The 25,815-nt window shown below is 41.4% G+C and overlaps 5 protein-coding genes across 5 annotated transcripts; 3 read left to right on the forward strand and 2 right to left on the reverse strand.

Annotated features, from left to right (window-relative positions):
• Positions 1 to 142: 142 nt before the first annotated feature.
• srprb (SRP receptor subunit beta) lies at positions 143 to 3,348 on the forward strand. The gene is made up of 7 exons (XM_034229383.1): positions 143 to 434; positions 772 to 866; positions 1,115 to 1,192; positions 1,281 to 1,363; positions 1,758 to 1,894; positions 2,007 to 2,061; positions 2,544 to 3,348. The coding sequence occupies exons 1-7, from the start codon at positions 158 to 160 to the stop codon at positions 2,752 to 2,754; spliced, it is 936 nt and encodes a 311-aa protein (XP_034085274.1). The 5' UTR covers positions 143 to 157; the 3' UTR covers positions 2,755 to 3,348.
• Positions 3,349 to 3,672: 324 nt separating this feature from the next.
• Positions 3,673 to 7,287, reverse strand: wdr53 (WD repeat domain 53). Its single transcript, XM_034229382.1, has 3 exons — positions 7,217 to 7,287; positions 5,502 to 5,997; positions 3,673 to 5,146 (listed from the first exon to the last, which is right to left on the reverse strand). Exons 2-3 carry the CDS (start codon positions 5,988 to 5,990, stop codon positions 4,472 to 4,474), a joined length of 1,164 nt encoding a protein of 387 aa, XP_034085273.1. The 5' UTR covers positions 5,991 to 5,997; positions 7,217 to 7,287; the 3' UTR covers positions 3,673 to 4,471.
• On the forward strand, positions 5,795 to 11,803 carry neu4 (sialidase 4). The gene is made up of 4 exons (XM_034229381.1): positions 5,795 to 7,984; positions 8,288 to 8,541; positions 8,827 to 9,082; positions 9,795 to 11,803. The coding sequence occupies exons 2-4, from the start codon at positions 8,341 to 8,343 to the stop codon at positions 10,775 to 10,777; spliced, it is 1,440 nt and encodes a 479-aa protein (XP_034085272.1). The 5' UTR covers positions 5,795 to 7,984; positions 8,288 to 8,340; the 3' UTR covers positions 10,778 to 11,803.
• Positions 11,804 to 13,033: 1,230 nt separating this feature from the next.
• lxn (latexin) lies at positions 13,034 to 19,529 on the forward strand. Its single transcript, XM_034229404.1, is given in 8 exon segments — positions 13,034 to 13,297; positions 16,670 to 16,846; positions 16,933 to 16,995; positions 17,589 to 17,627; positions 17,629 to 17,764; positions 18,192 to 18,328; positions 18,742 to 18,804; positions 19,220 to 19,529. Coding segments are annotated over 8 exon segments (885 nt in total). The 5' UTR covers positions 13,034 to 13,144; the 3' UTR covers positions 19,337 to 19,529.
• Positions 13,503 to 25,779, reverse strand: gfm1 (G elongation factor, mitochondrial 1). The gene is made up of 18 exons (XM_034229398.1): positions 25,577 to 25,779; positions 25,301 to 25,453; positions 24,410 to 24,542; positions 24,114 to 24,318; positions 23,044 to 23,160; positions 22,682 to 22,832; positions 22,038 to 22,192; positions 21,156 to 21,240; positions 20,920 to 21,057; positions 20,523 to 20,624; positions 20,343 to 20,399; positions 20,118 to 20,255; positions 19,554 to 19,636; positions 15,347 to 15,509; positions 15,087 to 15,231; positions 14,857 to 15,017; positions 14,682 to 14,735; positions 13,503 to 14,074 (listed from the first exon to the last, which is right to left on the reverse strand). Exons 1-18 carry the CDS (start codon positions 25,649 to 25,651, stop codon positions 13,943 to 13,945), a joined length of 2,247 nt encoding a protein of 748 aa, XP_034085289.1. The 5' UTR covers positions 25,652 to 25,779; the 3' UTR covers positions 13,503 to 13,942.
• Positions 25,780 to 25,815: the final 36 nt, after the last annotated feature.

Here is a 25,815-nt window from a genome sequence, read left to right on the forward strand (position 1 = left end):
AAATGTAGCCAATACTGTCCATCAATGCTTTTGGACGACCTGGTATGTTCACTGTTCACTGTCCTCTTTTATGTTGAATGAAAATGAAAAATAAATAAAATATTTAAAGTTAAATTAATTATTCACCCCCCAGTTTAGAAGCCAGAATGTGAATAAAATGAACTTCACCAGGAGGCCTGCAGCGCCCCCTGCCGGCCGCCCAGCCTCTGTACAGGCCGCAGAGGAAGGAGACGTGTCCCACTTTCAGATTAGCTTCAGCGGACAGATGAAGGCAGACAGCACCGGTGGCAACATGGGGGACAAAGCCGACGTGGAAATATCAGAAAACCCATTTGAACCTTACATTGAATTCCTACGACAGCAACTGGAAGACCAAGATCCCATTTTTCTGATCGGATTTATAGTCGCTTTGGCAGTGGTTGTCATTACCTGTGGTAAGATGTCACCGTTAGCATGCTAACATTAGTTTAGCAGGCTAGGCCTTACTTTAGCAGTTAGCTACGTGTTATATAGCGAGTTGGACAGCTGGACGTTCAGTGTTTACATGTTTTGTCTCATGTTCATTTAGTTAGTTAATGTGTGCTTGAACAAATCAAAAGGTTATTTAGCAAGCAGATAAGCTAACTGCTAAGCTAAAGCAAACATCTGTCAGTTGGTCATTATTCCACACGGAAGTCTTTCAACTTTCTGTAGCATTTGTTTGTTTGTGAACCATGTGGTTTGAATGAGAATGACATAGTAACTTGGTTCTGTACTTTTTTCTCTTTCCAGTGTTTTTGAAGTACTTCCTCACCAGTAAAACTGTCCGAAGTGCTGTGCTGCTGGTGGGTCTGTGTGAGTCGGGGAAAACGCTCCTGTTCAGCCGGGTGAGTTTATGCAACTGAAGCGCCATCGCCACGTTGTCTTTAAAAGGTTGCTCAGCTGATGTAATCTATCTGTATGTCATATATGTTATGATGAATTAAAATGGGGGACCCTGATGTAAACAAGACGAAAGTCTTTCTCTGGTCTGCATTGTACCCATTCTGCAATCTGTTAATAAAATGTTCAATCAATCAATTTTCAATGAGAGACATGAGTAATCTGAGTGATTTTACATATTGTGTTTTTACAGCTGTTGGCAAGTAAATTCAAGCGGACACAGACCTCCATCACTGACAGCAGTGCTCCTTACAAAGCCAAAAACGACAGAGTAAGTACAGTACACTTTATCATGATCAGCTATGATGATTTCATGATGGTCATGGCTTACATTCATCCACTCTCCCTCCTGTATTCAGGGCAGCGCCTGGACTCTGATTGACCTGCCAGGACATGACAGTCTCCGCTCTCTGTACCTGGAGAAGTTCAAATCTGGAGCTAGGTAAGAAAAGGAACAACCTACCTAAATCGTTTATAACTGACTGTTAGTGAGATAAAGTAGGACCATTATCTTAAGTTTACTTGACCATTGTATTGTGCTAGAAAAGGCAGTTACCATAGCCTCTAAATTTAAATTGTCAATGTTCTAGTCCAAAGGTCATATTTACCTTTCCGTTGAAAAACTCTTCCAAATAATCAAAAGTAGCGTTAAATCTGACCTACAGAGAACATTGGCGTTGTCGTAATTATGTTGATCAAACCCAACCCAAGCAATGACAACTTTTGGTTTAGTTGTGCTTATATGGCTGTTCACAACACACTGGAGTGGATAATATTAACAAAGTATTTTACCAACTTTCCCTGATGACATATTTTCATTATCACTCTCTCTTCAGAGCCATTGTGTTTGTAGTGGACAGCGCTATCTTCCAAAAAGAAGTGAGAGACGTGGCAGAGTTCCTGTACATCTTGTTAACGGACAATGTGATCTCCAGGAACGCTCCAGCTCTCGTGGTGGCATGCAACAAACAAGGTTCAACCACACTATTGCTTTACAATCCTTTTGTTCTGCATTTTGAGCCTACACTATGAAGTTTATTATTTACTATTTGGCAGCAGAATTGACTGGTCTCCTTATTTTACAGATATCACCATGGCAAAATCAGCTAAACTGATCCAGCAGCAGCTGGAAAAGGAAATGTAAGTAACTCATGTATTTGCTGTATTTTGGGCCATTTACTGTGTCTGATTCCAGGGTTCCTAATCAATATGGAAACGTTCGGATTTAGATTTTAACTTATTTAACTGAAACAATTATTAAGGGACATTAATCACAGTTGACCATTAACCATATCCTGTAGGCTATTCTAAAATATAAAATTCAGAATAAAAAAAAATGTAATTAAACATTTGTTTGGAGCAGACAGACTGCCTGGAAAGTGTATAGCAACGCTCTGATTCACATTTCATCTATTTTTAGTCAAATGAACACCTCAAATCACAAATGTAATGTGCTTCATATATACTGTACGTGTACTTGCCATTGGTAGCAATTTGGATTCAGAGTCTTGTTTAAGGACAGTTCAGCTGAGATTGTGACCACCAACCCTGCGATTAATACTTCACCAGCCAGAGTATTTGGTTTGATGTACAACAATCACCCTGTCTCTTGTTTCTCGTAGGAACACCTTGCGGGTGACGCACTCTGCAGCTCTGAGCTCTCAGGACGGCTCTGTGGGCGGCAGTGTGTATCTGGGGAAAAAAGGCAAGGACTTTGAGTTTGGCCAGCTGCCCCTGAAGGTTGAGTTCCTGGAGTGCAGCGCCCGCGGCAACAAGGGCGAGGAGGGGGATGCAGACATTGAGAGTCTGGAGAAGAGCTTGGCTAAACTGTAAAGTCAACAACCTCAGATGACCGTCCACAATCACTTCAGACATCAAAGGAGCTGCGATATCCAGGTGGAGGATTGCTTTGACAGAAATGTCAAATCAGCCCCATCTGGCTGGCTGTCGATGTAAAACTTAAAAGGTGGAACAACTTTTGAAGCATATTCAATCAAAAAAACACCAAAAAGACTGAAAGTAATGCAAAGGAAATGATGTAGCAGTTATCAGGCCCTCTGCAGCGATGAGACATGATTGTGTGCTTATTCAGTGTCGAACTTACTGTGATCCTCCTTCAAGTGCTTCATTTGGCTTTCTAGAAAAAATACTGAATAGTTTAAAGCATTTAAGTGTATTTGCTTTTGCTGCAATTTGAGGTACATTTACCATAAGCTGTCACAGGTTTTCACCATTTTTGTTTTAAACTTTGGATTTATAAGCTGCCTTGTGATAACCGATGGGCAATGAATTGGATTTATTCACTTGAACATTGAGTTTTGTGCCTTCTTCAGGTAATCTTATAGAAAAGTGTTTTGCTGGTTAGCAAAGAAAATGACAGGTTACTTGTGTGAAAGTGTCGTGTGAATACAGTGCATTTGCAAGAAATGTTTGAATTTGTTTTTTGTGGTGTCTGGCTTGTTAAAAAAAACTGGTAGTTTGAAGTTGTTGTTAGATGAAATTGAAATACACAGATTAAGCACTTTTTCTTAAATAGTAGAAGGAGACAGTCTGTCTGGTGTTAAGGAGGTCTGTGTGATAATAAGCAGCAGTCATGATATTATCAACACAAAGAACAACATCTTAATTGTACATTACATTATTAAACGGGGTTTAGCTGGGTGTCAGATCACAGGGCGCTGATTTAGATTACTTTTGAAAACAGCTCCAGGTCCCAGTGAACAAGGTCACCACAAACCCCAAGAAAATATATACTGGGATTGTTTTAATCTGTCTGGCACCTGGTTTGGATTGAGATGTCTTTACTCTACAAAAGCACCACAGACTGGTAAATATGCTACGTTCCTATTTTCTATGGTGTGGTAGTTTTACAGCTCACAAAAGGCATGTGTTGCAAGATGTATTTCCAAGGAAGACATTTTTTGTATAGGACCACACACACATGCAAAACAACAAACAAGCCAAATTCAATCAGTAAATATGGCATCAACTGAAACACAACATTTAGTCAGTTGAATATTATGTAGAAACTCAAAGGAAACAGATTTGTTTGTTCCAGTGCTTTTTGGAACACCAGTGTTTGTTTTCTGCAAGATCCCACTTTTACAGCGACTATTTAAAATCCTGTCCAAATAGTGATGCAACAGGTTCATACATCATCAAACAGGAGTGTATACTCTGAGGTGTGCTAAGGCCAAATGCAAAGCAGCTTCTGCTCTGTACGATAACATACAAAGACTCTATCACCAAGAATAGGAAATAGAGGGAAAACTAATTGTTGCCGTTTGTGGGCACCCGAAGCTCTATAATACAATGCGACTAATGTTAGGGAGAGACGACACAACAGGCACATGCCAGGAAAAGTGTGTACAGGCTGATGGTGGAATTAAATGTTTAAGTATATTTAGAGGTAAGTCTATTGGCTGTTAGGCCCAAATGTTCTCAAAACGCAATGCAAAATCTGCTCCACATTTGTTCTGAGCACACCTTACAGAGTTTCAAAACTATAAACTTAAAACAAGACAAGATATGAGCATGTTTTTAAGTTAATCTAAAGTGGAGACAGAGGGTAGACTGTCAGGCTGGCGCTCTGATCTGCCACCACCACACTGGGCTCTCCTTTCAGCACAACAGGGCACAGCCAGTTCACTTTGTCCCCGTGACTGATGCGAAGTTTGGGGCCAGACTTCTCCTCCGTCACCTCTTCTGCACATGCTGCCTCTTCCTCCTCCTCCCCTTCTTCTTCTTTCTCTGCTTCAACCTTTGGTGGGGATTTGGCTTTATTCTGGGATTGTTCTTTCCTCTTTGCTTTGCTCTTACTCTTCCTGCGTGGGGCAGCGGTGACTCCAGCCTTTGCCTCTGGAGTCACCACTGGGTGCTTACTGAGGTCCCACAGGGCGACCAGGCCGTCATTTCCCCCGGTGAGGAGCCAGTGAGGGTGGGAAAGGAAACTAACAAAGTGGGCTTGTGAGGCCCCCTGACTGTGAGCCTTGACTGCTCCCTGCTGTTCCAGTTTAGAGCCGCTGCCGATCCGAATCACATGCACCCGCCCGTCCTCTGCCGCACAACCCAGAATGTTCCCACAACTCGCCACAGAGACACAGTGGACCAGAGGCGGGTTAAAAAGCTGCCCAGGACGCTGCTGATCGTCCCCTTCTTCCTCTGCCACATCCTGGAGGTTCACGGTCCAAAGAGGGCGCGTCTTTTGCAGACCCCACAGCATCACCTTAAGGCACAAGAAAGGTAAAACTGATCCGGAGTTGCAACTATTTTTTATTCAATGAATAGAAAACTAACTGCCAACTATTCTTAAAATCAAACGTAAAAGTACTTTTCCATGTAAAAATTAAGCTTATTAAATCTGGAAATTCCCTGCTGTTCCTTTGAGTTAATACATTTGGGTTTAGGGCTGACTAAAAATAATGAAAGACCTAATTTTGGACTTTAAGAAACTGGGAAGGGCATTTCTCAGTTTATCTGACATTTTATAGACCATTAATGGAGAAAATAATGGTAGTAAAAGCCATAGTTGTAAAATGTAGTACTTACATGACACAATTACAAATGGTCCTCTCCCTTACCTGCATGTCGAGTCCAGCAGAAATGAGGTTGTTGGGCCTGTGTGGCCGAAAAGCAACAGAGGAGCAAATGTTAGTGTGTCTACGAAGAGTCCTGCACACTTTTCCTCCAGGAAGCTCCAGTACCCGGACCGCCCCGGAGTCATCAGCCACTGCCAGGGCTGACCCGGTCTCATTGAGGGACAACGCATTGATCTCCTCCTCCCCTGCACCCTGAAACTCCTCCACAGGGCCCTTCAGGTTTCGGGGATCCAGTACACTCACTGCATCTCCATGTGACACGTACAGCTGTCCGGGAGCTGCATGAGAAAACACAACACTGGTGCTGTCCTCTCCACCAGGGAGAGTGAGACGGCCTATGATGGTTCCCTCTTGGCTCCACAATGTGACCTCTCCACCCTCTGAGCCTGAGGCGAGGAGACCCTCGGGGCCTGAAGACGCCCCGACACACAGGATGGATGTGGAGTGGCCCTCAGACCACTGCCCGGCCATGCTGACCCTGCAGAAAGTGAGGAGAAATAATATGCATTTGTGGTGTTGCTCTGACGTATGGCAAAACCTCAAAGCAGCAGTAAAGATGATCTAAATAATGAAGACTTACCAGCAACTTTGATCGTCAATGAATAGCTCTTTATTATTTTATTTACAAATATCAGATATTTTCAATTACCTCCATCGAAGCAGAATTATATAACTATACTGGACACATCTCTTTTATAAAATGTGTTGGGGGAAATACTGAATGTACTCTATTAAGGACAGAGTTACACATGAAAACGAAGGCCCAAGTGTATAACTGTATATGGCAGGATGTATGATTACAGAGCATCATGACACACTGTTATGGGCATATGATAAGCTATGTGACAACGATTAACATGATGATTCAGCCTCTAGGCAGATAGACATATCTCGAGCATGATCATTTCTGACGTGGGCCTTAGCTAATCTGAAGAAATCAATACTGCTTTTAACTGGTATTTCTCCATCTTGTATAAGCAAGTGAAGGACACTGTTCGGGGAAATAGTTGTACCGTATGCTCTGTATGTAATGATGACTACTTCCATTCTTGCAAGGATAATAAATACCCTAAATAATAAAATATGTATCCTGTTTTGAAACTCAAGCCGGTGACGAGTGAGATTTGTACAACTTAACTAGAGTTTGTTTCCATTTTATTTAAAAAGGGAACAATTCTGCCTTTGGTTGCTAAGTTACATTATTTTTGCAATAGCTTCCATGTCATGGGACCCATTGAATCTAAATCCACACCAGATATCATGACTACAGTGGGCAAATAAAACGCAATTAGGCTTCTTCTATTTTATTTGAATATTATAATGCCGACAGTCTGTGAAGTTGAGTAATATGACCGGATTTCATGTCTGTCAAATGTCTAACCTAAAACTAAACTAGCTACTATGTGTCTATTATGTCTCATAATACTTATGTCTCATAAGAGGGAGAAACATCATCAGAGACAGACTGATGTTTGAAAGCAATAGAAGTGCGAAATAACTGCAAACACAAGAAGGAAATGTCAAACCAGAAGAAAACTAACAGCTATGCTAATGTGTTAGCCTTAAAGCTAACTCCCCGATCAGCTGGCGGTTTGGCTGAAGTGACATTGTTATTCCGCTGATTGAAGATAATTTGTGAAACAATAACGCTGTTAAAATGCATTGATAAGGTCAAGACAAAAAGAAAATTACACTACCTTAGAAAACTGCTGTCAAAACTTTAGCAGGCTACCATGTGGGGTCCGGTCGCTCATTGATGACATCACATAGTTGTATACAGCTCTATGTTGTTGCAATACTGATTACCTAAAACATGTTTTCACCAGGAATCGCTGACACCACAACATCTAATGAACTTTATGTAAAAAATATATTTAACATGTATGTATTACTTTTATTCCTTGTAGTTTTATTATTTGAGCTATTTTAGTTTTTCACCCTTTACTCACATCAGTGTATCAGTGTATGGTGGATGTTGATGCTAGTGCAAAACTGAGCAAAGGCTGACTGAAAGGAGTATTCAGGGAAAGTTATCTCAATTACATTTCTATACAAAAATAACTTGCAATTATATGTGTACACTACATTGTCTCAGTTGTGAAATATAAACCAACAGTAAAGCAGAACTTGCTACACATGCTGCAGAAAATGAAAACCACACAGGACTCCGAGGAGGCAGAACATCAGATCATTGTTCAGCAGACCTTCATTTCCACAATGGCTGTTACCTGCTGAATCATCTAAAGCTGTAGATGTGATGAGTGTGGTCCATTTCTAGGTCAGCGAACAGTGTGCCATACTGAATAGGGAACAGAGAGGAGAGGCCATGGTTCACACACACACACACACACACACACACACACACACACACACACACACACACACACACACACTCACTCACATTCAATGCTGACACAACCTGTATATTGTCACAGGAGCAGCGGTTCTCACAGAGCGTTTTGAATGTAAGTATTGAGATATTTACCTTTTTCTGGTAATGACCTGCACATTAGATGCTATCTTCTCTTTTTGTGTAATTTCTACCTCAACTACATAGGAAGGTTTCACTAAAGATGATATTGTTTTGAATGTGTAATTTATTTTCCTGTCGTCCAATTAAAGATAGTATTTGTATTTAGCACTCCTATTCACCTATTGGTCTCCCTGTTTACAGTTAGAATTGTATAGAAAACAATAAAGGTTATATTCACTTTCATTTTTACATGATAGACATATTTTTATTTATTTATTTTTGTATCTTTGTTAAGCTCCTTCTCAGAGGATTTGGAGTTCTCTTTACATTTCCTGAGCACTGGAGAGCATGAGGTCGCCCTATTTTCCAGCGAGGTCGGTGCTTTTCCACAAGGAGCCCAACGGAGTGACGTACAGAGTGCCAGCGCTGCTCTACTTGTCTCGCTCCAGGACCTTCATGGCCTTCTGTGAGGAGAGACTCAGCCCGTCCGACTCTCAGGCTCACCTGCTGGTCCTCAGGAAAGGCACTTTCTACAGGAACTATGTGGAGGTAGATACTGTAGAGCCCTTCAGATTTGAGAGCTTTACTATATTCTATGGTTATATAGTCAAGCAATTCTCTACTTGAGTAACAGTATTAAGTGGTTTCTTCAAAATGTTCACCACAGAATTCCATTTCCTGTCTTAGATTTCCTAAATACATAAATACACAAAGAGGTAAATTACAACACCTTTTTTATGTAGAAGACACCTTGAAACTACCTTGTTTCTCAGCCATTTTACCAGGTAAAATGTAGTATTTTAATATTATAACCTCCCTCCTTTCTTGCTGCAGTGGGATGACCTTCGTGTCCTGGGCACTGCTTTCCTGCCAGGCCATCGCTCCATGAACCCGTGCCCGGTGTACGATGAGTTCACAGGAACTCTCTTCTTGTTCTTCATCGCTGTCCTGGGCCACACCTCGGAGTCTTATCAGCTGGTGTCGGGGAGGAATGTTACCCGTCTCTGTTACGTCTGCAGCACCGACCAAGGAGACACCTGGAGTCCTGTCACCGACCTCACCAAGAGTGTCATAGGAGATACTATCAAAGGTTAGGGCTTCATTACTATTTTATCTTTTTTATTTGTTTTATGTCCTATATATATTCATGTTGCACTATTGGAGGGGCCTGTGAATTAAGATGTTCATTGCCATATCTACTCTGTAGCTAATGTGCATATGACAATAAAGCCTTGAAATGAAGGAAAGATCCACCCTTTAACAGACTTAACATATTATTTTCTGATTATTTAAAACTTAGAAAGCTGTCTTTTTCTATGCAAAATGATTTTAAACATTGATCTCAGAAGAGTTTTCTGATTCTTCTGCATTCTCCTGTATCTGTGGTGATGAAAAGATGTATAAAGTCTATGCGGTTCCAGATTGTTTGACAAATTGTCAGCATAATTTGGGGCTGAAAACTAAAAATATGAAAAAGAAACAAAGCGTATGGGTACTCGGTGAAAAGTCAGCTTACCAGATGAGTGTAGCTCACTCTTGATATCTGCTTCAGGCGAGCATCTCAGGGTTATCAATTAAACTGCTCAGAAAGTGGGGGATGTGCAACGGTGTGCAAACTGAACTTGTTAAAAGATCGTTTTAAACTTTTTCAAGTCTTTCTAAAAGAAAAAAACTCTCGCCCATTATGTACTCTGAGTTTCATTTTTAGACAGACTTGACCAAATGGGAACACATCCTTTAAGTGTCAGGCATCAGCCCCCTCATGCATCCCCTGCTTCTCACTTCCTGCTCCCTCCCTGCAGAATGGGCCACTTTTGCTCTCGGCCCGGGCCACGGCATCCAGCTGAAGTCGGGCCGCCTGCTGATACCTGCCTACGCTTACCACATTGAGTGCAAAGAGTGCTTCGGACAGCTGTGCCAGACCACTCCCCGCGCCTTCTGCTTCCACAGTGACACCCACGGGCGGACCTGGCATTTCGGGGAGGCGGTGCCAGTGCCTGAGAGCGTGGAGTGTCAGATGGTGTCTGTGGATGAGGAGGACGGGACTAACGTGCTGTACTGTAACGCCCGCAGCCCTCTGGGATACCGGGTGCAGGCCCTCAGTCTGGACGATGGAGCCGTGTTTCAGGAGGGGCAGCTGGTGCAGCGGCTGGTGGAGCCTCGAAACGGTTGTCATGGAAGCATTGTGGGATTTCCTGCCCCGTTACATTTATGTACTTCTCTTGACAGCCATTTGCATCAACCTACAAGTCACTCCAGACACTGGACTTCCTCAAACATTTCCACCTCTGTTCCCAACCCTAGCCCCAGTCCTCCAGATTTCCTCACCCCCACCTGGGTAGTATACTCCCACCCGACATGGACCTCCGCACGCAGGGATCTAGGCATCTTCCTCAGCCTGTTCCCCCGTGATCCAGACAGTTGGCGGGGCCCCTGGGTGATCTATGAGGGCCCCAGTGCTTACTCCGACCTGGCTTATCTAGAGTTGTCCCCCTCACCCGGGGCCCCGCCTGCTGTGGCCTTCGCCTGCCTGTTTGAGTGCGGCACAAAAACAGCCTACGATGAAATCTGCTTCAGTATCTTCACCCTCTACGAGCTTATCGATAATCTGCCCCGGGAGGCGCAGCTGGGAAATATCGGTCATGAATGTAGAAGAAGGCAGAATGAAGTTCCAGAGACAGATTGTACAAGTGGACATGGCGCTCAAAGTCCTGCAGTTTTCCATGAGGAGCCTGGAGTAAAGAAGAGAAGGAAGAAGTTGACTGAGATGTGCTCTGTGTCTTAAATGTCGTTTTTGACCTTGTAACACAGAGTTTAATTATTTTTTTATTTTGATATACTTTATTAATCCCCGTGGGGAAATTGTTTCTCTGCATTTGACCCATCCTAGTGTTAGGAGCAGTGTGCTGCCATTTTGAACGGCGCCCGGGGAGCAGTGTAGGGAACGGTGCCTTGCTCAGGGACACCTCGGTAGCACTTGGTCTTGCCGGGACTTGAACTGGTGACCTTCCAGTTACCAAGCCAAGTCCCTATCGACTTCGCCACCACCGCCCCGTCTTAAGTGTCTTCCAATGATGTTTTTTATATACACACTCTTTGAAATGTGCCAATTCCCTCAAATTCAAGAACCCAACTAAGACACACTTTACTGTTATATCTAAAACGAGATTTCTATAATCCAATGTCTATTTATATCTATACAGTACCTAGAATTTCAAGACATTAAATGACAACTGTTCTGCTACAAAGTATACTTTTATTATTATTCTTTATTATTATTTATGAGCTATTTTATTGAATTGCAGTAGATCATACAGGTTTACCCTATTATGTGGTTACTGTTGGGGAAATATTTTCCAAGGCCCATAACTTTGACCCAGTTTATCAGTTCATACTGTCCTGACTGAGCACACGCACCTGTAACCTTGGCTGCTGTGCTCTCAGTGTTTTGTCTCCCTGTTCCTGCCTGTTTGCGTCAGCTGATAGAGGTGTTATGATTCTATCTTGTTATGCAGCATGTTGATTATTCTCTCTGAACTAGCTAAATAAACAGGTCTGGGGTAGAGTTCTTCAGAATTGACGTGGCAACTCTACCGTGAAGTCAGAACCTCTGACTCTTTGACTTTTTTTGTGAATTCTCTGGCCGAAGCTCCTAAATAAACCATCAGTGTTTGACATCAGAGCTCCAGCTCTCCCCGTGTCTCCTTCCTGAGTCGGTGACTCCTCCTGCATTGCTACACAGAAGTTTCCCCCACAGTTACTGAGTGTATGTACATATTATGCACAGAGCATTAACTGCACCTCAGTGCAACCGGTGAAAAGCCTTTTCTGTTCAGTATAATTGATGTTATTCATTTATGTTATTGATTAGGTCTCATTAAAGTTATCCTGACCATCAAATAGCATCTCTATTTTGGAGATTTAAACATGCTCATCAAAAGCAATTCTTCAATTCATCTAATTTTAGGAAAGATAATAAATTAGATTAGATTCAGTAATGTGACTGAGGTCAAGGTGTATTTCCCAAATAAGAGTCTGATACTTTATATAACTGAAAAAAACATCTTAAACGTAGAATCTGAGGGGAAAATATCACTACCTTTTTAAAAATTAAATCTAAGGTCCATGATATCAGAACAATTTAAGAAATTACTAAATAGTCTCCAAAGTGTTAGTGTGTCCTGTGAGAATATTGTTGGATGTTGGATTGTGAGCTACTTTTCCAGCTGATGTTTTCACAACTCTCCTTAATATATATTTATTAATATATAGTGTTCAGATAAGGTTAAGGTGAACCTCTTTAGAGCTTATTGCACTCCTCTCTATACGGCCCCCTTGTGGGTCAAGTATAAGAAGGCGAGCCTCCGGAAGCTCCAGGTTGCATATGACTGTTTGCGTATAGGCCTACTGCTTAGAAAACCAAGGTGGTGCAGTGCAAGTGAAATGTTCTGTAATGCACGAGTCAACACGTTCCATGCTCTTTTGAGAAATCTAATGTACATCTGTCGATTGAATGTTTCTCATAACTCTGTCATTATGCTGCTTTCAAATCCGTGTTTCAGAGCTGTACGATACCAGTCACCTCTGTGGAAACATTGGTATAACTGCCTTTTTTAATTTATATTTGAGTGTTGTATGTTTTGTAATAATGGACCAAGAGTCTCTTTAAATAAAGATGATGATATTTAACTGTGTAGATTTTGCGTTTTAACAACCCCAAATTGACAGGACGTGTTTGATTTGTCTCAGTGAACATCCCGCTTCATTTAATCTGGCACGGTGGACCGAGCGAGGCTGCAAAACGTCAAGCTCATATTAGTCACAGCTGCTCTAATGGAATTACTGTTGCTAAACTAATCAATTCATCTCGTGAGGCTGTGGAAACATTTAGGCGCTGACAACTTAAGTGAGTTGCATGAGAGCGTACGAGGAACAGAACCAGATAAAGTGGAGCAGTTTGTTTAGGTAAGAGGAGAACAAAATAAACAGATTGTGCCAGGAAGAGAGTTCTGGACAGTCTCTTCTTTCTGCTCCCTCCTCCTCCTCCGTTACATAACGCCACACTGACAGGAGGGTCATTTCCTTTCCTGCGCTCCTTCACAGAAGTGGTTTTCTCCTTTTCTCTGGCCTCTGTGTTTTACAGCTTACTATAATGAGTCTGAGGATCGTTGTGCTTCTGGCTGTGTTGAGTGGGGTGACCGGGAGCCCCAGCGTGGCGCCCAGACCTGAAGCTGACTCAGCGTTCACGACGGTTCATCCCAACAGCGTCCCAGAGACAGTGGAGGAAACCGAGCTCTCTGAAACGGTGAGGAAGATCTAGCTTTGATTTGGAATCGTCTTTCTTTTCTAGGGAGGCTTGACTACAACTTTTTTTATCCATAAAAAAGAGTATCTCCATAAGAACCAGTCAAACGCACCACTTAAAATCTTGTGTTTAACAGAGATGTTCTCATTACTTAAAAATAAATGGCCTAATTGACTAAGCAAATCAAGTCATCGTCAACAAAAGATCCATATAGCTGTTTTTATATTTTTGTAGATAATCATTTACACCATTAGATCTACAGGTTGCCAGGAGCATGCTGCTGTACAAGAAAAAGAAGGCATTTGTAGTTGTGGAGACAAATGACGCGCACATCCAAAGAACAACACTTTAAAAGACGGATATACATCTTTGTTGCAGACATTTTTACATGAAGACCATTCTGTACATAGTACAAAAGCTATTTTACGCTAAAGAGTTTTTTATACCAACAAGGTCAAATGTTTGTAAAATCAAGGTAATAAATATGTTTTCTGCAGTGGGTCAAACATCAGGGAGAAACAATAGCTACAAAAGTAAAGTGTCAGTTTTTTCATGGCTCCTCAAATGTAGGTCACGGTTGATGTGTGTAGAAATGAGGGACGGCTGTCGTGTTAAAGTCCAGTCTAATTGGTGGATAATGCTTTTTTAGGCCTTCCACTTGTTCTTCTTCGCAGGCAGCTGCCCTGTAGACTCCAAGTATTTCTGGATGATTTCCTCTTGTGTTGCCTGTAGGCAGGGCTGGTATCTGCTGTACTCCATGGTGTACTCCCCTTTTCCCTGAATAAACATCAGATAAAGAATGTTAGTTTATCAAAGTTGTTTTGAACTCTAAGACTCCTCTGAATTGATTGGTGGAGGTCCTGCCAACAACCAGAAAGGAAGACTGCAGAAATTACTCAAGGCCGGGAAATCCAGCATGTTTCAAAAGACCATTTAATCAATATTTTTATTTTTAAGTTCTTTATTATTCCTACAAAGCATTCGTAATCAAAACAAATCTTGGCTCTTAGGCACCTTTCAACAAAGCTGTTTAAATATCTTTATAATAATAAATAATCAGTAAAAGAAACAAGTCAAAGCAAATAAGAAACTACGGCATAAATAGAACTAAATAAAGGCAAGTACTGGCTGATAGTATTTCAAATGGTAAACAGGAAAAGTAGATGTATGTACGATATAGAAAGTAATAATGTTTATATTCATAACAAATTGTTATCATTTGTATTAATACGGAATACGTAGCATTTGGTCTTTTCATTAGAATGCTACTATTTTAGAAAGCTTGTCATCCATTGATGAATAAAAACACAGGGAATAGCATTCACTTTACAGTATATGCACTACAGATGCTCTACAGATGTTGGCGTTTGAGGGTAGAACTTACTTCAGTGGAGGAGCGTAGTTCTGTGGCGTATCCGAACATGTTGTTAAGTGGAATCTGTTGGGAAGAGTTTGTAAACTCGTCAAATACCAAGGATGGAGGAGCATAAGAGACAACAAATGAAAGCTGAATACTGCAGATGCATGCTGGATGTGAGTCATTCACAAACTGGACTCACGTCAGCGGACAGGGTGATGTATTCCTCCGTCCCGTCGTGTTCGGAGATGACTCCATGCCGGCGGGTTACACCAGCGATGACCGCTCCCTGAAACTCCACAGGAGCTACGATCTCCACAGACATGATGGGCTCCAGGATGGCCGTGCTGGCTCTCTCCATCGCTGAGGAGAACGCATTGCATTAACAACCGCTGACAACAACAGACGTGAAACAGGAGGTCAGGCCCTCACCTTGTTTTAGAGCACCCTCCCCTGCACGGATGAAGGACATCTCACAGGAGTCCACCAAGTGATGCGCTCCATCCTCCAGGACGAACTTCAGTCCTGAGATCTTGTGCCCGCTCAGGGGTCCCTTCTCACAGGCCTCCCTGAAGCCCTGCAGCATGATGGGAAGAAACAATTAATTACAGAAAAACAAGAGCTTGTCTTTAGCTTAGAGTTCAAGTAACCTTTGTAGCTTTTTTTCTACTTTAAAAGTTTGGGAAACAAACCTTTTCGACAGCTGGTACAAACTGCTTCGGGATGTTGGTTCCAACAGTCAGGTCTTCAAACTCCAGGCCGGTCTGATGCTCGCCATCAAGAGGCTCAATGTATCCGATAACTTTACCGTACTGCCCCGAGCCGCCGCTCTGCTTCTTGTGAAGGAAGTCAAACCTGCAGGGAAAGAAAGAAGAGCACAAATAAGTACAGAATTCAAAAACAAATCCCACATTATTTTATTTCTTAGATGGATATTAATGTTTGCTGTACTACATACACTAGTATTACAAATAGTAGTGCACTATTATTTAATACATTTTGGATATAGCTAGGTCATGTATGGTACTGTACTTTTAAATATGGCAGTACAGTAAGAGATGACATATGGTACAAGACAGAACCACCAACACAAGATGGATGGCTGAAGACTGTAACTGAAAAAGATGATACTCAATAGTCAACTCAAATATTAACCATATATTGGTTTAGTGAAGACAGGGAAATCTAGATCTTGTTTCTTTCCTGTGTGTGTATGAGATATCTTTCTGTAATACATAAGCAATGTAAAAATACACTATTTTTATGATTTCTTTCGGAGCCATTTAACACAAAAAAATAAAATGTTATTGTTAAATACAAAGTTACAAGAAGACTCACTAAGTTCTGCACCTCCATTTGTCATTAGACTACAGTTACTAGTATTAGACCAATATTAGTGAAACATATCAGATATCAGTGTTGGCACTGATACACTTGGGATCATGTCACATACAAATATATCAAACACCTTGCTAATCTATCACGGAAATCTCATTTAAAATTTGAATAGCAGCTCAAACACTGGAGCAACAGATGTTACTGATCCACGGTTGCATTTCTGTTATAAAGCTGATTCAATAGAGAGAAGAGAAAATGAGAGGAAACAAAAGAAAAGAGCTCCGTCTCTTTAAAAAAAAAAAAAAGGGGGAAGTCCAAGAGCTCTGAAGGAGGAAGTGGGAAGTAATCTCGCCAATCTACACACAGAGCAGCGGACACATACAAGTTTCCACCTGTCAAACTAACAGGCAGAGAAGTTCCAGCGTTTCAGTTACAGGCAAGATCAGACTAGCTTATTTAAAACACGTTTTCAGCTGTACACTCTATTGTTCTTTTTATGTATTTGCTTTCCACTTTTTTCCCAATGGAGGTGTTCCTTGTGCCTGAAGCTGAAGACAAAAGCTTCTCCCTGCTGACAACCGAGGGTCAAAGTCCTTAGAAGCCCATCCCTCTTTGAAAACGGTATTTTTCTTATTTCCTCTCTCACTGTCTGCGCTCTCTTCTCTCTGGGTTAACAGCTGGACATATTGGTGGAAGAGGAGGCAGACGAGGATGTGATGGCGACAGGAGAGCTGAACCCCAATCACTACCAGGCGCAGAGAGCAGCCAAAGTGGTCCAACACTACCTCAACACTCGATACGGCTCCCCATACCGGCTGCTAGGACTGCACAGAGTCCACAGCGGAAATGCAGAGGTCAGCCAAAGTTTAACGCTTACAGTTTACCTTACAGTGACGTTGTTTCTCTTACTAACTGTGGTTATTTCTGACTTGGCTTTTAGGATGTTGAAGACTCTGGAAGAAAGTATCAGCTGGAGATCTCAGTGCAGGAGATAATCAGCAATGTAAGATGTGATTTACTGTAAAAAGCGTGTGGATTACATACAGCCATGTGTTCTTGAATTAAGAGTAGCTTTTTTAACATATGGGGCAGCTTTTTGAATTTGTTTTATTATATTTCACAGGGACAGTGCCCTTAACGAAAATAAAATGACTGTCAATTCTACCTGTACGTTATTTAAAAGTACCCGTAAAAATCTAAAATGACTAATTCTGTGTCGAAAGCTTTGACCACTCCCCCTCCTTTAGTTTGTCTGTGAAGACACACTATGTTTAACTCGCTGCATTTACCTTAAAAAGGTTTCAGTTGTGATTTTCCATACACAAAACAATGAAAATATATTTGAAGCTAGTCTTAGGCTACATTTGTGTTTAAAGTTAATAATCCCTGGCTTTAGAGCGAGCAGGTCAGACAAGCTTTAACGAAACAGCAGATAAAAGGAGGCAGTGTGGTGCAACACTGACTCACCAGCTGCCATGGTAACATCTGGACTACGCCTTTGCTCTGTATACTTCCCTCTCCTCTCTCTTATCAAACCTTCCTTTCTATTATATCCTTCTTTATTTTAACCATCCCCTCTCTGTAAACTCCCCCCAGACGACAGAGAAATGCTCTGCAGAGGTTTTGTTTCCGAGGGGGGGGGCAGCAGCGCTCTCCTCAGGTCCAGGCCTCGTGTGAGGAGCTCCTTAAAATCAAAACCACAGCTCAAGAAGAGGCCTTGTACCAACAGTACAAGATGACCCAGAGCCTTTTATCGGCACACAATTTACCTGGTAAGAAAACAAACACTGCTTGATTTAGCTCCTGATCAATGCACAAAGCCATGCATTGCACAACATGGGCAGTGTGCACGTGAAGCATTTGTGGATTTCAACACTACGTTTTTGAGTGAACTCATTGTTCCTCTCAAAAATACTAACACGACACAAATGGCTGACATTCTGATCCTCAATGGTGTGACCTCCAGTACATTATAAGCCAACGCAGTGTGTTATTTTCCATAGCAATCAGTCTGTCAAGTATTTTCTTGGTTAATCGATTTTTTGTTAATGTCCATCAATATTTCCCAAGGCCCAACATGTTAACCTCAATTAAAAAAAGTTGACAACTAATCAATTTATCTTTGCATAATTGGTAGTGACAAGGCTTAACCACGTGCAAATTAACTTGTTTCCTAACACACCACATTGTGACCAACAGACAGCTACGGTCACATTGATCCCGACATGAAGCCTTTCTGGCACCTCTGCATCGTGGCCTCCAGCTTCATCATGCTGAATGAGTCCAGTGAGAACACTCTGTACAACATGGCTCAGGTGGCCAACATCACACAGCTGGTAGGTTTGTTTCGTCCGTTTTTGTAACATGTATGTTATTCAGACTCTTTGTATTATCAGTCATTGTTTCGATCATAGACCTTAATAGTCTTAGAACAAACAGCAAACTCCATTGTTTTTTGTTTTTTTTGGGGTAATTTTAGTTGCATCACTGTTCAGGTTTTATGGTTCTATAATATAACTCTGTTTGTTTATAACTCGTTTTCAATTATGTTCCTCACTCTTATTTTGTAGCTTGTCTTACTCTGTAAAGCACTTTGGGCTGCATCTTGCTTGAAAGGTGCTATATACATTAAGCGTATAATTATTATTATTATGATTATCATTCAGCTGAAAGAAAGCTGATGTGATTCGAGAATGTTTTATTTTTAAAACGTCAACATTTTCCTTTATTTTATTTGTTTCTGCTGCAGGCAACTGAGAACGACCAGCTGAAGTTTGACTGTCATGTACTGCTGCATGAGATGGTGTCCCAGGTAACCACTTATTATAATATTCTTAATAATAAAACCTACAATAATGTTTACCATCACTCTACGCAAATCTTGACTGTCGGTAAAATGACTGTCGATGGCTACAATAACTACGTCAAAAAACTAGGCATATTATATTTTTCCTTGACAAATAACTAACATTGTGAATGTTTATCAGAATAAGTGGTTGATATATCAGTTTATAAACTCAGGACTGGATGAATTTGAGAGTAAGCAAGTCTGGTATGTACCAGTTGACAAGAAGAAATGTGTGATATAGTACCACAAAACAAGAAGACTAGAGCAGTAAATCCCTAATCTGGAGCAATATAACTTCTCTCGTGCCAAATATGTGCAGTATTTAAGCTTTCAGTGCATGAAATCTCCTGTTAATCTGACAATCCGTGTTATTTGGCAGGAAATCATTCACTGGAAGCTGCTGTTCACATGGTCTCCTCCAGAGGGCGTTAAAGTGCAGCAGATGGAGCAGCTGCCACACTGCCATCATTGTGAAAAACCTCCAAACACAAACTGAACTGCTGACATTCATCACACTGCTGCCACAACAAAAACCACATCCTGACCCTCCTCTCTTGTACTCAAATATTGGAGATGAAATGCTGCAAATAAAAAGCCATCATATATAATGATGACATTATAACATTCTGCTACCTTAGCAGTCATTTTGGTTGCTTTGATTTTAGCCAAAATAAACTGTATACAGACTAGTGTGTGTACGAGAGAGCACTTACTGTACAGGACCACTGATCGTCTCTCTGAAAGCCACTTTGGGTTTTCCCATCACACAGGGACAGCTGTATTCCCTCTCCATCCTCTGAAAAAGCAAAACAAGAATAAACCAACAGAATACCAGGTCAAATATCTGCAGTTTAAAAAGGGAAACCTTAAACATGAAGACATCTTTTAAATGAGGGGACTGATCAATCCATTTCATCTTTAGTTGGGTTTACTTTGGGGGCCTACACTAGAGCTATCTCTAAAAATCAAGTCAGAAGAATCATCAACTACAGTTGAGATTACGAATTGGGGGAAATGATTTGATATACTTTATATTTTACTTTATATTTCCCGTGGGGAAATTGTTTCTCTGCATTTGACCCATCCTGTGTTAGGAGCAGTGTGCTGCCATTTTGAACGGCGCCCGGGGAGAAATAGTTCTAAAAGCAGTCATATTTGCAAATGCATGGATTTTTCACCCATATATGTTTACACCAATCAAAACCAATCAGTTAATGTGTCCTATTTAATGCATATATCTTGTATTAAAGATGCAGAATATTGTTCATATTGGGTACCTGGGAGTAGATTTCCAGATGAAGCTCGCCCATTCCTGAGATGATGGTTTCTCTGCTCTCCACGTCATAATACACTCGAAACGTCGGATCTTCCCTGGTGAAACGACCCATACCTTTGGAGAATTTATCCAGGTCAATCTGGTTAGGAGCAGGATAAAGAGAGAAGAGTTAAGACATGTGATTTAGACTTTGAATACAGTACGAGTCAATCAAAGCAGTGTTTACCTTGTTATTTGGTTTTATTGACATGGAAATGACAGGCTCTGGGACATGGATAGATTCCTGTGGGTCAGAAATGATGACAAATTAAGCACAAGATTCTTTACATCATGAAATAAAAAAGGGGAACAAAATTAAGAAAAAATGTATTTGTCATTCGAATATAATAACATTGAAGTTGCTCACCATGGAGAGGTTAGCACCAGCCTTGGATGTAAAAGTGTCTCCACTGGCACAGTCAATCCCAAACAGAGCAGAAATATCTCCAGCATAAACCTCCTCCACGTCCTGGAGAGAAAGAAAACAAATGTAAAAATACAGAAATAGGTTGATTCAAAAGCGGTGTTATTAATAACGGAAGTCTGAGTGATTATTATAGGAGCGAATATTTATCACATTAATTTCTTGTTTTGATGCTACGAGATGGAAACTCTGGTGTCACAGGGGATGTGGTTTTTATATTTCCACTTGAGTGGTGCCAAATGAGGAACCTGAGCATTTTGACCAGTCATGTTTCTCTGCTGTTTGAACTGGAAAATGGTGACCTCGGAGAGCCTGCTGACGTGCGCAGGCTTCTACTCACCTCCATCTGGTCGGCGTGGAGACGCACTAGCCTCTGAACTCTGACTCTCTTGTTAGTGCGTGTGTTATAGATGTGCTCTCCCTTCTTCAGGCAGCCCTGGTACACCCGCACATATGTCAGCTGGCCGAACCTGCCCGCCTGATAGTGTGAACAACAGGAAACAACAAAGTATGACATGTTTGAATGTTCCTGTAAAGCAATATTGCAGATATAAAAGATTAAGGCTAGTAACTGACCTCCAGTTTGAAGGCCAGAGCAACAAAGGGGTTCGTAGAGTCTCTTGTAGGGTCCATTTCCATCTTTGTTGTTTCATCGGCAACACTAAGACAATGGAAACCAACTGATGTCAAGATTTCTCAAAACACATTTTAAAGATCTACAGAAAAATTGTATCTAATATTAATTGAATTGAATATAGTGTCACTATTAAAGGTCTCCTATTATACTATTTGTAGGCATATATTATAGGTCTCAGATATATAAAAAACATGTCTATGAAGTGTTTTGCTCAAAATACCAAACAGATCCCCCATTCTAGCCATACCTCATACCCCTCTATTTCAGCCCTGTTAGAGAAGTGCTGACTCTGGGTCCATAGCTTTATAAAGAAAAAAGAAGAGCCGAGACGAGAGCTCATGCAGGAGAATTGTACCCAGATACTCAGCTAAACCCTGCCGTGATTAAACGCCATTTTATGTTCCAAACCATATCAAGGATTATTTCTGAAACAGTATGGAGCTCAAAGGCTTTTTCTCTTGCCGGTTTACCACAAGGTGAGTTCCTTTTTATATCCTGTTTCTTTACACATACTCTCTCCAGTACAGCGTTAGCTCTGAGTGTTAGCAATGCTTGCTCATGTAAACAAACCATATTACTTCCAAAACGTTGCGCATTGTTTCTGATAGCAACGTTTCTGATAGGGCCGTGGGTGTAAAGCCAGCCCACGTTTCCGATATTACGTCATATCAGATGCAAATCTGGATCAGCTCCGTTGTCCGTTTCTGACACACAGAGGACCCATGTTTATGTATAAAAGACATAAAAAAGTGCATTTTGCATGATAGGAGACTTTTAAGGGCAACTTTCCATACACATTTACTACCCTGATCAATACTCACTCATCATTGAAGTTGGCATAGTTTTTTACTTCAGTGGGGTTTGGCATGTAATCCAGGACAGCGTCTAGTAGAGCTTGGACGCCTTTGTTCTTCAATGCGGTGCCGACCAGCACCGGAGTGAAGAGGCGCTGCAGGGTGGCCCTGCGGATCGCAGCCTGCAACACAGAGAAGAGACAAGAGTCTGAGAGCGGGGCAACAAGACTGCTTTCCTTCTTCATGCACACATAGCGTTAATGTCACAACTTAGGTATGCAATGAGAGGAATTTCTGATGGAGTTTAAATTAAGAAAATGATTTGAAAAAAGGCTTGTGTTTTATGAGCAAGGCTCGCTCCACAACTTGGTCCAAACTAATATATCTCAGAAGCTGCAGCATGGATAAACGTTTGAGTTTTTAATTAGGTTGACATTTGTGTTTTTTTTTATATAAAAAGGCCTTTACAATTTTCAAATGGCTGCCATAAAATGTGGTAAAATGATTTTCAAAATGTTCAACTAGTGCCACCATATGGCGACAAGATTGATATAGATAGATTCATCTGGTTCAAGGTTTTCATTCAAAAACAAGCAGTTTATCAGAAAACTCTAGGGCCCAGGTTAAGCTTTCATTCATTCACACATTCGTTCTCTTTATAGGAGACAAACCTTCAGGTCGCTATTTGTTAGAGGCTTTTCCTCCAAGTACATCTCTCCCAAGATTTCATCAGCGTCAGCCACGCACTCCACCAGCTCCTGCCGCCGGTCTGCAGCCTCAGCGCGGAAATCTGCCGGGATCTCATCATAGCGGATATCTTGACTGCAGGGAGGAAGAAACACTTGTAACCTGACGGATAATGATTTGAATGATTTGTCACTGTAGGTATTATAGTTCTGTAGCAAAGGATTTTCAATCACTCATATGTGCTACAATCGAATTCTAATGCTAAAGTTACATACAAATATTCAATTCATACTATAACAGAAACAGATATCTTGAAGGTCAAGTAGCAATAAGGGGAGACCCTCACCCAAAAGGTCCTTCAAAATATATGCTCCTATCCTCTACCAGGTCGATGATGCCGCGTATGTTCCCTTCCAGGCCCATTGGGATGTTCACATAGGCTGCGTTATGGTTCAGTTTGGTTCTGAGGAAGGAAAATAAATATGCTTCAGATCATAACTACAGGAACAAAACCAGAGGCTGAAAACAACATTGCTTATAGAATGATGATTTCATGTCTAATCAAGCCTAAATGAAAGACTTAAGCTTGTTTCTGTGTGCACTAGGGCTGCCCTCGACTAAAGATTTTTCTAGTCGACCAATAGTCATCAATTGTATTAGTCGACTAATCGTCGCATACACAACACAGACATCAAAACACAACTTATGTCATCGTGGCTAGGCTAAGCTAGGCTAGTACTTACATGCTTAAGGTGATACGTCATATTTGAAGTCGACGAATAATAGGGAAACTTTTGCCTGCAGAGTTTGCAAATAACTTTCTTGGGTTCATCCTTGTGATGCTCAAAGTGCTCCCACATTTTGCATTTCCTCCCTGACATAATTAGTCCAATAACAAGTTGGCACAGCTCCGTCTGATTCAACACAGGGAACGCAGCAGTCACGTGTTTTTTTTTGTTGTAAATCTTTTTTTTTTCTTTTTCAACTAATCGACTAATGAACAATTGCTCGACTAAGACCTTAATAGTCGACTAGCGATTAGTTGACTATTAGGAGCACTGGGGCAGCCCTAGTGGGCACCATAAAAACACATCTGCATGAGTCTGAATCAATCCTTACTTCTAATTTTCTTGCATCCAGGTCTATTTCTCAGTATATTAAAACTATTACTATTAGCAAAATCTCAGGAAAAACATTCGAAAGCAGGATTTTTTATCATCGTGATTTCCTGGTTTACAATCTGTATTATACATTAACAAAACCCTTGTCTGTCTTTAGACTGAATTAAACACTAGTTATCGACATCTATCCAACAGTTTAGCACACTTACTCATTTGACGAATGGTTAGACGATATTGTTCTTTTAATAGAGTATCTATTGTTACGTTATCACTTGTGATTTGATAAATACTGTACCTCATCTGCAGCAGGGCTCGGTTGGGGTTGGCGCCCATGCGGTCCAGCTTGTTGATGAAGGTGAGGAAGGGGACGTTGTAGCGTTTCATCTGCCTGTTCACTGTCATAGTCTGACACTGGACTCCCCCCACCGCACACAGGACCAGCACAGCACCGTCCAGCACGCGCAGTGCTCGCTCCACCTCAATGGTAAAGTCCACGTGACCTGGAGAAACAACAGACAGTGACCTTTAGTTAAAACAAAACCTAAATCAGAAGTCATATGCAAACATGTTGTCCCCAAGAACATTTAGTACCTGGTGTATCAATGATGTTGATGTTGTGATCCTTCCACACAGTATATGTAGCAGCTGACTGGATGGTGATGCCTCTCTGCCTCTCCAGCTCCATAGAGTCCATAGTGGCTCCCACACCATCCTTCCCCTTCACCTACACAATCCAGGGGAGGAAAACAGACCATGAAAGATTCAAACTGTACACCTGTTAACCTCACCTGAAAGCAACAACTGATTCATAAGACTACTAATGCTGATAACTGTAGTGTAGACCATTGGAACGCTGTACACCAAAACAAAAGAGTGTCTTCTCCCTGTCTGTCACTCTGATGAACTATCATCTTCTAAATCCTACAAGCTTAATGTATATAGAGATCTATTCGAGGCTGCCTGCAAATCAAATCATCTCCCCATAATGTTTTCTCGATTAATCATTTGGTCTATAAATGAAAATAAATCTCTCCAGTTTCTTTCAGTCCAAAGTGATATATTTGAATGATTTGTTTTGTAAGGCCTGAACCCAAAGCTATCCAGTGTCATTTGATAATAAACAGAGAAAAGCAGGAAACCTACATATTTTAAATGCTGCCCTTAAATGTACACATGAAAAATTAATAACGAAGGTGGCTGATTACTTTTCTGCAGATCAACAGACCAAACCATTGTAGTTGGTCATTGATGCTTTATATAGTAATTATCGATATACAGTTGCTTTTTTCACATACTTGTGTACATATCAGTCCTGTCTATTCTTGATGTATTTTTCCAGCTGTGTTGTCCTTGTTTCTCGCCTTTATGTCTACCTATATGCATGTACTTCGAGAGCAATGCGCAAAAAGTCAAATTCCTTGTATGTGCACAACTATTTGGCTATTAAAGGTGGTTTTAATCCTAATGCACAGCCACACTCACCTCGTGGATCTCTGCTATCCTGCCGGTGTAGAAGAGGACGCGCTCGGTCAGGGTGGTCTTCCCGGAGTCGATGTGAGCCGAGATCCCGATGTTGCGGATACTCTCATTAAGATAGAACCCGGAGGAGCATGTCCGACAGCTGTTGATGAGCACCTGAGGACATGAAAAACAATATTCAAATCCCTGTCTGTCTGTTGACCGATTGTGAAAGGCACAGGGCTGATGGAGGTTTGGTGTCAAATGGGTTCAGGTTCAGCTGCAGACAGTTAATGTTACCTTTTTCAGAGTGACGCTTCCTGGAGCCAGGAGATGAGATTTAGCCAAAGACAGACCCGCCTGTAGAACTCTCATTTTGATAACTTATAGTTTGAGTGCAGGGTGGTCGTTTTACCCCTGTTCTTAACCCTGACTCTGACAACCCGGTGAATGTCACGCCGGAGCCCCGATGGTTGTGAAACGCTACTTCCTGCTTCTACGGAAACTCAGACCTGCCAAAAAATATCCAATTGCGTTTC

This window comes from Gymnodraco acuticeps, unplaced genomic scaffold (genome assembly GCF_902827175.1).
Source record: "Gymnodraco acuticeps unplaced genomic scaffold, fGymAcu1.1, whole genome shotgun sequence".
Lineage (NCBI taxonomy): Eukaryota > Metazoa > Chordata > Actinopteri > Perciformes > Bathydraconidae > Gymnodraco > Gymnodraco acuticeps.

Excerpts from the sequence above, each read along its gene's own strand:
- srprb (XM_034229383.1), top strand. The coding sequence starts at position 158 with ATGAACTTCACCAGGAGGCCTGCAGCGCCCCCTGCCGGCCGCCCAGCC. Across the intron at positions 1,193-1,280 it reads ACAAAGCCAAAAACGACAGA|GGCAGCGCCTGGACTCTGAT; the intron begins GTAAGTACAGTA and ends TCCTGTATTCAG. Across the intron at positions 1,895-2,006 it reads GGTGGCATGCAACAAACAAG|ATATCACCATGGCAAAATCA; the intron begins GTTCAACCACAC and ends CTTATTTTACAG.
- gfm1 (XM_034229398.1), bottom strand. The coding sequence starts at position 25,651 with ATGAGAGTTCTACAGGCGGGTCTGTCTTTGGCTAAATCTCATCTCCTG. Across the intron at positions 20,400-20,522 it reads CTGGTGCTAACCTCTCCATG|GAATCTATCCATGTCCCAGA; the intron begins GTGAGCAACTTC and ends TCTGACCCACAG. Across the intron at positions 15,510-19,553 it reads ACGATCAGTGGTCCTGTACA|GTTTGACTTCCTTCACAAGA; the intron begins GTAAGTGCTCTC and ends CTTTCCCTGCAG.
- wdr53 (XM_034229382.1), bottom strand. The coding sequence starts at position 5,990 with ATGGCCGGGCAGTGGTCTGAGGGCCACTCCACATCCATCCTGTGTGTC. Across the intron at positions 5,147-5,501 it reads CTGCTGGACTCGACATGCAG|GTGATGCTGTGGGGTCTGCA; the intron begins GTAAGGGAGAGG and ends TTGTGCCTTAAG.
- neu4 (XM_034229381.1), top strand. The coding sequence starts at position 8,341 with ATGAGGTCGCCCTATTTTCCAGCGAGGTCGGTGCTTTTCCACAAGGAG. Across the intron at positions 8,542-8,826 it reads TCTACAGGAACTATGTGGAG|TGGGATGACCTTCGTGTCCT; the intron begins GTAGATACTGTA and ends TTCTTGCTGCAG. Across the intron at positions 9,083-9,794 it reads CATAGGAGATACTATCAAAG|AATGGGCCACTTTTGCTCTC; the intron begins GTTAGGGCTTCA and ends CCCTCCCTGCAG.